At 45.1% G+C, this 13,237-nt stretch overlaps 1 protein-coding gene across 13 annotated transcripts in view; it reads right to left on the bottom strand.

Annotated features, from left to right (window-relative positions):
• FBRSL1 (fibrosin like 1) overlaps positions 1-13,237 on the bottom strand; it is a 509,440-nt gene that overhangs the window by 270,963 nt on the left and 225,240 nt on the right. For 11 of the 13 annotated variants that reach the window (XM_039378903.1, XM_027733066.2, XM_027733072.2 and 8 more), the window contains one exon: positions 4,012-4,047. The exons of the other annotated variants lie outside the window; for them this stretch is intronic. In XM_039378903.1, coding sequence (XP_039234837.1) covers positions 4,012-4,047 — 36 coding nt within the window. The remainder of the gene's footprint in view (positions 1-4,011; positions 4,048-13,237) is intronic. 13 annotated transcript variants of the gene reach the window in all.

Below are 13,237 nucleotides of genomic sequence, written 5' to 3'. Positions count from 1 at the left end.
ACATCAAATGCACAGCACAGGAGAGGGGTCCCAGAGGGCTGTAAGGATCTTTGCTAGCAACTGGAAAGCCAGTTCCAAAAATCAACAAGATAATTTGAGAGGGACTAGTCAGGAAGGGGCGGACTGGGGTACAGGCAGGTTCAGGGTGCTCAAAGCCTACCCAGTGCTTGCCTGGGCCACCTCAGGTTCAGCTTCACCTGGGGGATGAGAGAACCATTCTCCAGCTCCGTCACCAAGCAGGAGGAATGAAGGTTGCAGATAGCACCGAGCTGACTCTGGGTGACCCAAGAGTCTCTGCAAGCCCTGTGGTGTTACCACATTTCTTTCTATCCATGGGCTCCAGCCTGAGTTATCTGAGACACCGGTTTCCGGCACTCAACAAGGAAGATGTAAAATCAACAGAATTTGATGAGCTGCCAGGGATTTGACTAGGCTACAAAGACTTTGATATTTTACAGAAGCTCAGAATGAAAATCAGCTGCTGCTGTTGCCAAGTGTATGTTACTGTTTTTATTTTAAAAAACAAAAAATCTTTCAAGAACAAATAAAACCAAACAAAGACGTCTCATCCTCCTGTACTTTGGTTCCAAGGCACACTCAGACAGGTTGGCTCACTGGCTATCCATTTGCCATATGCTTTCAAGTTTATTCTTTTATTCACTCCCACATTTTAGCCCCTTCCATTTCAGAAGAGGAACAGCTGCACAGACGCTCTATAAATAAACTACATAATTTATTGGAAGAGGTTTTTTGTTTATTTTTTTTTAAGCTGCCATATATTCCCTAGCTCTATCCTTTTCCATGCTCTCTACAAAACCCAGTCAAGTTCAACTGCAGCTTGGGTTCGTCCATACAGTGTGCTCAACCTGATAAACAACTGCAACTTTTTATCTATTAATAACAAACTGTATGTACTGATCTTATGTTCATTGTAACTACTTTCTATGTTAAGAACTACTTTCTATGTTTAGAACTTAACTGTCAGAACTTAACTATCATGACTAAACTATCGGAAATAAATTTGAGAAACGGTCCACAGGGTGGATGTGTATCGGTGAGACACAGAAATCTCAACACACAGCTAATTTCTGGTTCTCTGTGTGCTTTTTAACAAATCAGTGAATTTTCGGGTAGACAGGCCTCTCATCCTGTTACCAAGAAGAAAATCTGTTTTGTCTGCTCGGAGGACAGACAGACCTCTCTGACTAAGATCACTAATCTCATCTGTGTGTGCAGGAAGTGTGACAAATGGCTGGAGTAGTTTATCACACGAATGTAACCATCGAGTCATAAAAGGAATAAGATATTAACCTCCATAAACAAACTAGTGTTCTATTTCTCAGCACAGAGGAAGTATACATTGAACAAGATAAGGGTATGAAACACATGCTATTGATGAGATAAGGAGCTTGCAGAAACAGTACAGACATAGATATGTCTCATGCTATCCGAGTAAAAGTAAATGCCATTCCAAACTTTACTTTGGGGAAATAGATTTTTAAGAAATTTTGTCCACAATATGTACAGAGACTGTAAAACCAGCAGGGACACTCTGCAGTGGCATCTCCACTGTGCACCCTGGAGCACTGTGTTTTTATCATGCTTTCACCATCTCTGGCAAACAACCTGTTTGATGTGAACAGGGGGCACAGCCAAAGTAGTAACTCAGTGTTTCGTATACAGCTGTTTCCCTGAGAAAATGAAAGCTGCTACAAGATATTATGGACAACTCCTGGTGGGGGGCCAGTTGTCTTGAACTGGGGGTTTGAACATCTCTGTGCCACCGGGGAGAATCGGCTTCCAACGCGAGTTTGGGCCAGCAGGGCCTGGCAGGGCTGCAAGTGACAGTCTCTGCCTCATGCTAAATCAATTTAGAGCAGCATCAGAGTCTTGAGGGACATGGGCAACCTCAACAGCTGGTACACGGTGAGGTAGAAGGCAGTTTAACAGGGAGAATGACAATCCATACAGAAAAGCAACCCCAGTTCACGCTATTTGTGATCTCAAAACACTGCCTTGGCACACAGAAAGCTCTCACCTCCCTCGAGAAGTTATGGGGTGGTGAAATAAAAGAACCCTGTCCCCACACATGCAACAGAGAAGGAGCTGGAAATTTTCTCAAAATCATTTATCTGAGAAACAGAAGTAAATTTCTGAAGAGCCAGCAATAGAAGAAAACAGTCCTGTGATTTATTAGCCTCGAGACTCTGAAAAGAATTCTTTGGCCTTTTTCCATTAAGATTTTGCAACCTATGTTACAGCCAGTGGGAAATTGTTTAGTTCCCAAACCATGCCCTCAGTCATAAAATCTGTGAAGCTGATTCATTACTATTTATGTGTTGCCATGGGCGTGCATGGCATTTTACAGACAAAGAGAAGATACAGCCTCTGCCTTTAGAAGCTCAGGTGAATCCAACTGTCCACGTGTATGGGAAGCAGCACTCAGTGTCCTAGAGCACACATTCCTCATCACTCAGTGAGTTAAGTATTGATACTCACCTGGGATGCTGGGAAGATTTAGACAGGAGGATACTTAGAAGACATGTAATTACTGTCTAAAAATTTGTGGCATTATTTCATTGAAACTGTAAGAGTTTTCAAGTCATGTTATTTTGTAATGGCTTTATAATGAATTATGAATTTCTGATAATAGGTATGATAGCATGAAGCAGTGTCACTACGAGATCAGACCAGAAATTCTGCACTGCCTACCAGTTTCTTCTCTTTCTGCACAGTTGAGGGTAAAAACTCACAAGTTCCATCATACACCTCCAAACATACAACATAAATTACTGAAAGAAAATAATTAAATAATTTCTGTGATTATTGTTAAAAAAACCCAAAAGTGTACCAAGTCTCCAAATCAACTTCCTGAAGTACATAAAATCCTTTTCTGGCCTGTGTAGAGTGAGCAGTTACAGCTCTCAGTAAGAAACAGTCTGGGACCACTCACCTAGAAGGCAAAACTTCATCATGGCAGAGGTTGTGAAAACAGCAATTACTGTCGATAAGTGTAGGCAGGACCTGTTTGCTGGACTGAGACACTCACATTCAGATTTGCACACAGGATTAGCACACACCTTCATCTACAACCTTTGCACTGGTAATAAGGGTACATGTGACTAATTGGCTGGACAAGCAGGGTATCATATCTCCACACCATACATTTGTTATGAGAGTCAGATATAATGTGACTCCAGGAATTTTCATGTTGACACTGCTAAGCCTCTCACACCCTCTCCTATTTCCCTATTACTCTACACAAGCCTGTCTGTGCCTGCCCTTTTGGACAGCTGAGCAGCAAATGTACCCAAAATAAACAAATTATACCACCTCTACATGAAGAAATGTCATTATTGCACATACAAATAAGGTACATGTGAACAGAATGGACAATTAAACAAGGTTGGTGCATGTCATACACAGGCAGACGTGTCCTGGCCCTGTAACACCACCCCAGAACACTGGTACCTACAGCACTTCTGTGAAGAAAACACCAGCAACGCCCTCCTCTGAAAGCAAGGGAGCTTGTCTTATAACTCAAAGACTGTAAAAAAGGGAATACTGACTTCTTTTTTTTGTTCACAATGGTGAGGGTCACAATTCCTCTTAAAATGGGAGCAATTGTGTACTTGATTCTTGTATTTAACACACAAATGAAAAGCTGTATGGGGGAGGGAGGAGAGGAGGGAAGCATCTCCCACTGGTGTTGAAAACTCTCCCCCCATTCAGGTCTTTTAATTCTCCAGAGGTGACTATCTAGCTGAAATACACTATAAACTAACAAAAAACACCCCCTCTCTATAAATATGATATTAAATTAAGAAGCCCCCAGGCTCTTAATGCTTTCTCACATGTCAGGGCTGTCCCCTGGCAGGTGCATGACAGCCCTGTGCTCCAGCCCTACTTATGTTCAGCATTTCTTTCATGTCAGTGGCTGTGCAATAGGTGGTGGAAACCTCTGCAATCAACATCAACAGAAGTGAAAGAATTAGCTGTAAAATGACTTACGGAGTAGCCTCTTCCTGAAAGCGATTGAGCAGAACTCTGTGGGAGGAAACAATATGCCACAGTAAGTAATGCAAGAGACTGTGTGTAATGTAAGATAAGAATCATTTCGAGATTCCCTCCCCCAGCCCAGTATTCCTCAGAGGGAAACCTCACAGCCAGAGCACCTCAAAGGAGCTCCTGATATTCTGTGGTGCTGCCACGGGAGGAGTAGCCAAGGAGCACCTCCAGGTGAGGGCTCCGAGGCTGCCCCAGCCAAGGGTTTGAGGAGCCAGAGCAGGGCTCTGACAGCTCCTCCCGACCGAGGGAACAACTCCGGGCGTGCCAGAGGCCTTCCCAGCAGCGGGGAACACATTTGGAGCCGTCCCTCTCCGGTGTGGTGGCAGCTTCCCGGGAACAGCACACACGTGTAAGGACGCGCTCCCGAGTCAGGGCTGTCCATTTTGCCTCATCAGCTCCAACTCTCAATCATGTAACCACATATCCCACTTTCCATTCCCCTCTACGAATCCGTGAGCCTCCAGCCTTCACTGCTGCAGCATTACCACATGACAACTCTATCTGAAACAACAATAGCAGCAAAGCACTAATTCATCATCTCTCAGAGCTTTAATAAGCATTCTGTCCCTTTTGAATAAGTTAAATTACATTGTTTACTCCTGCTCTTCATTTCAGCTCCTCCTGCTCCTTTCTCTACCACATCCTTACCTCTTTCACATGCTGCCAAATCATTTGGTTCTTTTCCTTCTCATTACACCAGCTCCAGTCACTTGGATCCCTTTCCCCTCTCTACGACCCAACACTGTTGAGCTGCTGTTTTTTGCTGGCAGTGGCTTTCTCGGAGCAGCTGAATGAATTCCACTTCCAGCTCCAGCTGCTGCTATATGCCTTCTTTTCGGAAATTAAAAATAAGCCGGGAACAGTGGTGGCACATGACACCACATGACCCAGCAAGGACTCTGCAGGCCAATTTCCAAGTGTGATTTATAATCACGATGCCCTCGCTACGTGATTTTATTAAACAAGATCCAGGGAGTCTCAGCAGTCCTGTTTCCAAGACTGATGTTCTAGTGGGTACCAAAGCCTGACCAAAAATACTGAATTGTTGCAGGCTGATCTTGAGGATTGTTTGTCTTTTTGCACCAGTGCCAGAAGTTATCGTGTTAATAAATCAGCACAACAGCACAACACCCCAACGAGATTGATGCAAACCGATTGCAAACACTTGTAATTTTCCACCAGTCCCTTCGTAATACCAGTTTGCAAACCTTTTGATCAGAGGATACCAAGATACACACAGAAACCTTTCCAGAGTCCTGCCCTCAGTGAAGACTCAATTGCCTCATCCCTCTGCCCATGCAGCTCAGTGCCACTGCCTTGCACCTGCCCCAGACAGGCAATTTGCCAGACAAGTGCCCACAGAGGAAAGTTTCCAAAGCCAAGAACAGGCAACAGCTAAATCCTACAACTGAGTGAGTGTGCTGCTGGAGGCAGGAGGGTTCCCTGTTCAGCCCATCACCAGCTGGCACAGGAACCAGGGTGCCAGATGGAAGGAAAGATGTGACACAGCTCTCACACACAGCTCTGCAGCCCAGAGGTGACTGGGTGCCAGTCCCCACCCCTGCCATGCTACTCCTGCTCCTCTGTCCTGATGTAGCTCCAAAGACCTCTGCACTGCAGGGAAAGGACAGCTTTCACAGGGGAACCTGAGACAGCAGTAACACACCAACAAGAGCATTTAACTTCCCACCTTCTGCCTGTTGCACGTGGATTTGGCATCTGCCCTCAAACGCTACAAAAAAAAGTAGGGAGTTATTTATAAACCTCTTTAATGTAAACTGCCCAGAAATAAAGCTGTAGACTGGTGAAATGAAGGGCAGTAGCATTTACATCTGCTTTTGAGAAACCATGGGAAACCTACCCCACCCTCTAAGTACTTTTTACCCCAAAGTACTCGTGAAATTCAGCCTTGTACAGAAAATGGGTTAATAACAATGTCCTGCTATCTGTGTAAGTCTGTCCAACAGCTGAACACAATTATCTGTTCCAACACTTTGGAGAGCTTGATCAGGCAGTTCACCTAAAGTAAACACAGAAATGAGGAGGGGGCAAATTACCTGCTTGGAGAGACAGGAGGAGAGAAGGAGAAAGGGTGGAAGTTCTCACTCCACCCCCTCCATCAACTCAGATTTAACCAAGAATGACAAGGTCTAACTAATTGGAAATAATAACGAAAAACAGAAACAAGAGGTTTCATTAGAAGCTTCTCTCTAGGGAAAGAGCCTCTCAGAGCATTTTCAGTCTAACAGTTACTTTCAATCTTTGAGTCTTGTGCACACATAAAATATTTTCCCGGCATGGAGCAGACCCTTGGACAAGGAACTCAAATGCACCAACAACAAACCTGCTTTTCTTAAGATAACTTTAAGGCATCTCAAGCTGTCCAAGAACCCCAGGAATCTGCAGACCACTGATTTAAAACCACCAAGTAGAAAACAATAAAAACAGTTGCTGAATAAAGTGTTACATCAGAAATAATTAAAACTGAATGGCAGTTAATTCTGGCATTTTTCACATCCATGAACTTCTTTCTCCCTTAGAAGCTCTAACATTAAATTCCCTGAAAATCAGGGGGGAGGAAGGAGGAAGGGTGGGGTTTTTCCCCCTCCCTCAGAATTTTTATTGCATGCATAAAGTTAGTAACTGGTGAATTCTCTGGATTCGACTTGTAAAATCCTCTCCAACGATGAGGTTTATGCACAGCCAAGCCCCACACTCTCCAGAGCTCTTTGTATGCTTTTTTTCTGTGCATCTAACAAACCACTGTTGCTTTCTTGCTTAGCTGGGAACACTGGGACTCTTTAGGAGGATCCACACCAACTGCCACATGTAGAAGTTTTGAAAACCCCCAGCTAATATCAGCTACGAGTGCCAGAGCAGAACAGTTTGCGTGCAACTGTGATGGATGTTCCCAAAGAAAAAAATCTTTGGGGGTTAATATAAACATAGCTCAATCCGTATGTCTCTATATCAAGATCAAATAATGAGAAAAGTAATCAATCGTGGCTGCAAATATAAGAAATCTTAGTGGAAGTTTAACTTGGCATCTGCCCAAAGCTGAAGAAACCTCCTTTGACTGTGAATGAGGGCTTGTCTGGCAAGAGCAGTTACTGGGGCAAGTCTTCAGCTGGAATGACTTACCCAGGCTCTTACCTACAGGACAGGAGCACTCACATGGAGGGCTGTCAGAAAATCCTTATTCTCAAAATAGTGTATTTGCTGTTTGGGTCCGTTTTCTCCCCGTTGGAAGGTCCTCAGGCAGCAGGGGACAATGGTCACCATGGTACCCAGCCAGCCACATCCCTGCTAGTGCTGCACCCACCCCAAACCCAAACCAGCCCTTACTGCTGCAACCCAGGCACCCCAGACAGCTCGTCCTGGCCCTCAGACAGTGCCTGCAGAAAGCTCTGCTGGCAGGGGAGGGGCTGACAGACACCCAGCTCAGAGACACCACTGTCACCCCACCTGGCCAGCGCTCTGCAGCCAGAGGCAGAACAGCTGCCACATCATCCTGCCCTTCCCAAAGCCTTTGGATCTGCAAACCCCAGCACGGCACAGAGAAGTGGGAGATGGGGAGCATGGAATGCCAGCCCTCCGAGTATGGAATGCCAGAGTATGGAATGCCAGCCCTATGTGAGAGCAACCCCAAGCACTCCCTGGGGAGGGCAGGGGCCCTCCCTGCCCGGTTTGAGCCCTGCCTTTGTGCCTCTTCCAGTGCTCTTTGGAATACCCAGGGTTTCTGAGGGAGGCTGTTACTAGTTAGGGGCAAAATGAGTGTGGTCTGTGCATTTAATGACGCATAAGTGGAGCTGCACTGCTAGATGGCATTTGTGCTCAAAGATAAATGGCTTATAATATTTTGCAGATGATGTGCCTCTTTTACAACTAAAGATTTTTGGTTCCTTTTAAGCCCAAGGTTAAAAACAAAACCAGACAGCACAGACATTTCAGTTATGTCACAGAGTGAATTATTTCTACCCTGGGATAGCTCTCGTGTTAATTACACTGGATATAAAAAAATACACCTTTCTGGCAGCAAAGGCAAAATCTGACTGCTGAAAGACTCTACTATCCCCCCCCACTGATGCCCTTGAGAGTTTGAGTTATACTGCAACCTGCAACTGTATTTAAAAAATTTCTTCCTTTATTTTTGATTAAAATGGTGATTGCAATTTAGAAAAAAAGAAAATCATGACAAAATCTCACCAATAACCTGCAGCAGGTTTTCCAAGATTGTCTATTAAACTGACAGGAAAAGTTATTTCCCTTGTATAAATAAAAGCATGGCCTTCCACTGCGCTCATGATGCAAAGGAAATCAAGACACCCTCTGTTCACTTTCTTAAATCCATCGGGTTACTTATTGAACTAGAAAGACAGCAGGAAGGGCTTTAAAATCCAGTAATAATCACAGTAATAGGGCACCTCAAGCCAATTCCCCTCTCTCAATGGGTCAGGCAGGTTTCAACTTGGATCTTTTGTATCCTTGATATAAAAACTAACTATAAGGGGATTACGTTAAAAGCAGGTGATGGCAGCACAACCACAAAATTAACTTGTTTGTAGTGTTTTCTTCCCTCCTCTTTGGCAAAAGACCTAAATTAACATATTCCAGAAATGTCGGGAGTTCATTCCTGCTTTTCTGACATGTGCCACTTTCGTTGGCTGAAACCTAAAGTGTATCAAGTACCTCCCAGTCAGGTGTTTTCAGCCAACAGCTATTCCTATGTGGGCACAGGACAGTCCCCAAAAAGTGCCTCCTACCACTGCTGTTAATCCCATCCTAGAACATGCCCAGTGTCCCCCGAGGAGCCCCCAGCAGAGGAGGGAACTGAGGCAGATTTCCCAGCTCCTACTTAGTGCCCAATCCTGCCTTGCCAAATCACAGGCATAAAGTTACCATAGAGCCCAGTGCTACAAGCCTGATTGGCTTGATTATCACTCAGCTGAGTTAAGCAACAGCATGTACAGAGATGTGATTTTTAATTCTGTTTTATAGCATTTGTTCAGGATGAAACTCAGCTCAGCTGTACCCACCCTCCACTCTTCCTTGGTGACCCCAACCCCGCAGCCAGGGAGGACTGAGACACGTGGAAGTGTGGGTGTTTACCCTCCACTCAGTCATTTATGGAAAGTGCAACAACAGAATATGGGTTCAGCTTTGAACACCAGAGAAGTCTTGTATTTCCTTTCCAAGCAAGTCCCTTATAAAACTCAAATGTCTTGGAATGGCAGGAGTAAGTGGGGAGGAGGGCAAAAAGGGCTAAGGGCAGAAGATATCCCAGACCTTAACACAGAGTCTCTTAATGCAATTAATTTCCATAGCCACACTCCTGTCTGCTGATACAATGAGTTCAATCGACTTGGCAAAGGTCACACAGTGCATCTGATGTTCACTGAGATTAGAAACCCAGACCTGACAAGATAACCACAACACATGATGAATGATTTGGATGTTGTGCAAAACTTGAATGTGTTCCTTTCTTAATTCACTTACTTTATTATGTTGGCTAAACAAAGAGAGTTATGCTTAGAAACACTGCAAAACCAGTTCAGTAAGATATCCAACTACACGAGGTCTGAACCTCTGTAAGTGGTTTGATAAGCTACAGAACAGCTTCCAACCAAGACACTTGGATACCTACAGCTGGTGGTCACAGACAGCAGAAGGAAAGATGGTCACTGACCAGGAACAAAGAACTGGGTACAGTCAGTCAGGATCAACATAAAAAGACCTCACCCTTCTGAAACACAGAAGCTACATGAGTGCTGCTCCCACTCCAACCATCGCCCTCTGCCAACTTACCAAAGCCTTCTCCAGACCTTCTTCCTTCCCAGCTATGTTTCACTACCTGAAGCTTCATGCAAGTCATTACAACTTTGCTTGTCATTTCTGCAGTAGCAGTTTTCATGCGAGCAGTTGGTATTTTGAGGGCCACTCAAGATAAAAGCAGACAGAACGCTGAAGGGACAGGAACTTCTGCCTCCAGAAGAATGTGACTTGCAAGTTGTCATGATCCTTCCGTGTATATTCAAACCAGTTTCCCAAGACTCATGTTTTGAGGAGGGGGTCTTAGAACTATCCTGTTGCTACCTCTGTTTTGCTAAGCTCTGTGATGCTCTTATTCCACTCTTCCAACTGCGGGTCAGATTCCAGCATTACACACGGGGAACGATGCACAGCACGTGCCACAAAGAGTTTGCAGCCCACATGTTGCTACCCCAGGCTTTCCAAAAACCTCCTTCAATCCACTCAGTAACATCCCTGATCGTGGCACTGAGACCTTCCCGACCTGAGACACGCCAAGCTCTGCTGTGGCACTGCCACCCTGCCCGGAGCCAAGAGCAGGCACCGCACACGCACCAGAGTTCACAAAGGGGATAAACACGGAGCTGTGGAGCGACTGTGGCCCAACTCTCACTTCAGAGGCTCATTTGATTGTGCTTCTGGCAAGGTACTTCAGCCTGAGGCACAGGGAAGGGACCTGCAGCTTCGTACCCTGCTGCTGCTCTAATCCCCGTGCCCCAGGAGGGGAAGCGTGGCACGGAAAGCAGGAGGGAAGGGGGGAGACAGCGCCTGTGATGGCACACAAAGAAAAGCAGATCACAGGGAACTGCTTGAATCAGAAATCACAGAAGTTATTTTGTATTCATCTACCAGAGAGAGAATTTTATATCTAGCCTATACAATATGCTAAACGCTTATCAAAGAACATTTAGAGAGAGGAAGATCTCTGCATTTCCTAAAAGACCGCTTTTCGTTTATTATGTTTAAAGAAAAACAAACAAACATATGAGGATAGGATGATGGAAAATTAGAAAAGATAGCCTGGGGGATGAGAGGTAAAGGTTCTGAACAACTTAGTAGCAACGCTTGCTGGTTTTATGCACAGCTGAAGCCAATCCCTTGAAAAGGAGAGTTTTGACTCTTAAGTGGCCAGCACCTCTTGCAACATATTTCCTAATCAGCCAGTATTTATGGTCGATATTTTATATTTCCAATTTCCCCCTAAGGGCTCGTGAGAAAGCAGCACACCTGCCAACCTTTTCAGCTGGGCCAATAATTGCCAATTTGCTCTTTGCCTTAGTATATCACTCAATTTAGCCCTGGCTGTGCCCTGCATACATCCTCATTCATCTCTGTGCCCCCATGACAATTAGAGTGTTAGCTTCAGCTAACTAGGGCAACTATTCTACTAGGGTTGGAAGACAATTATTAGTCTATTTTCCCATCTTGTGGCAACAAAATTGAGAATCCATGACAATTACATTCAGCAATTCTGCACTCTGCCGCCTGTTCCCCCTCCTTGCCCCCACCTTCCGAATATTTCAAATTATCACAGCTCTACTACCACATTCAAATTTTCCATGTTCACAGGGAGTGAGGCTTCTATTTAAATGATAATGAGGGACGATCCATTCAATTTAGTGAGGGAGAAAATCCATTAAAAAGCAGGCAGTTCTTAAGCTGATGGGTCAAGAAAAAGATAAAAACCTTTTTTTCAAGCCATTATACAAGGCTCTGTGTGGATTTTTGGACTGTTCAGGACATCAGAAAAGATTAGGACAATTACGGAACATGGGGAAAACCCAAAACAAAATGCCCAAGCCTTCCACTTTTACTTGGGTCAACACAACAAAATAGCAATATGGCTTATCCAGCTCTTAATTCTCTGGCAACTTCCAATTACCTCACTATGAAAGACAGCAGAGGAAAACCCCATTTTGGAAGAAGGCTGTTGACTCTGTGTTGGTTGAGAGTACATGTGTAATAGGGATGTCAGCTTTATAGTAGTTTTTAAGGGAATTTTATATCAACACTGGGAACATAAACAAGTGGCAGGTTCCCGTCCCCTCTCCACACCATAAAACCTGGGCTAAAACTTCACTGTTTTCCTGCTCTGAAGTTTCATCATCCCAAAGAAGAGCCCAGCCTCAACAAATCAAACCTCTGCAGCCAGAGATGATTTCACTAGATCATAATAAGCGCTTTTTTTCCCCCGATGACCCATAATAAATGGCACTCAGTGTAATGTCTGGAAAGACTTACTACATGAGCCAGACAATTACTGTCTTAGTATGAAATTGTATCATTCTCTCCCCACAGAAGTTTCACTTGTGGCAAAGGAGCAGCAGGATGCTCTGGGGTTTGTGGTGGACAGACTGATGGCTGTTTGTGTGTGCACAGAACCAATCCTCTGCTTCAGTTTTCTTTGGAGGGCAATTATTTCACGACAGACCAGGCCACCTCTTGACTTCATGGTCCATTAGAGACTAATGACGTGCACTAATGTAAATAAAGAACAACTTGCTGGCATCCCACTGAACGAGTCACCTGAGGAACAAACAGCAGAGGGGAGCTGAGCTGCTCGGGATGGAGCCTTCGGAATGGGGAAGGACAGCGGAGCCGGAGGGAGGACTCCCACACTCCTGAGGTGGCAACGCTGAATGCTGTAGGTGACACTTGCACACACACACATTCCCACCACACCTGCTGTGTGCTACCACCCAGCAGCCAAACCTGCCACCTCCTGCCTCATTTACCCCTTTGTTCACACAAGTTAATGGGGAAAGAGATGGGAGGGAAAGGCAGCGTAAAAAAACAGGCCAAATGCACCAAGGAACAGCAGGAGAGTGAGAAACAGCCCAGGTGCCTCCTGCTGCAGAGCATCCATCTGCAGGGACACTGCCATGTGCTGGAGCCCTGCTTGGAACCACTAACCACAAGGAAACACTGTCCCTGTCTCCCCTTTTTGCCTTCACTGCCCTGGGGCTTTCTGATCCTCAGTGCCACATGTAAGGAGTTGTGCCAGTCCAGTGGCACCCCAGCTATATAAACAGCGTGCTGGGACTTGCAGCTCCAGGGCCAACAGGGACCAGGCACGGCTGGACAGAAATCCCGAAGGAATTGGCACTCAGGACAACGTCATCATCTCTGCCTTCCCCTGCTCCCTCTCTACAAGACAACAAGTCTGCTACCTTATCCCTTTGCACAGAAATGGGGAAAACCATCTGATTGCACCCGTGGGACTTTCTAAGGCTTTCAGACAGTCGCTAAATAGGCTACAGAACATGTACCAGTACGCAAGGCAGCTTTATACGTAATTAAAGTTAAATTGCACTCATCGAATAATGAACGAAGAGCATTCTGTGATTCATGAACCTTACTT

The sequence above is a fragment of the Pipra filicauda genome, unplaced genomic scaffold, assembly GCF_003945595.2.
Source record: "Pipra filicauda isolate LSUMZ 115617 unplaced genomic scaffold, ASM394559v2 scaffold14_size4853619_pilon, whole genome shotgun sequence".
NCBI classification, from domain to species: Eukaryota; Metazoa; Chordata; class Aves; order Passeriformes; family Pipridae; genus Pipra; species Pipra filicauda.
Note: the sequence above shows the minus strand (reverse complement) of the source record. Positions and strands in the feature narration are given on the sequence as shown.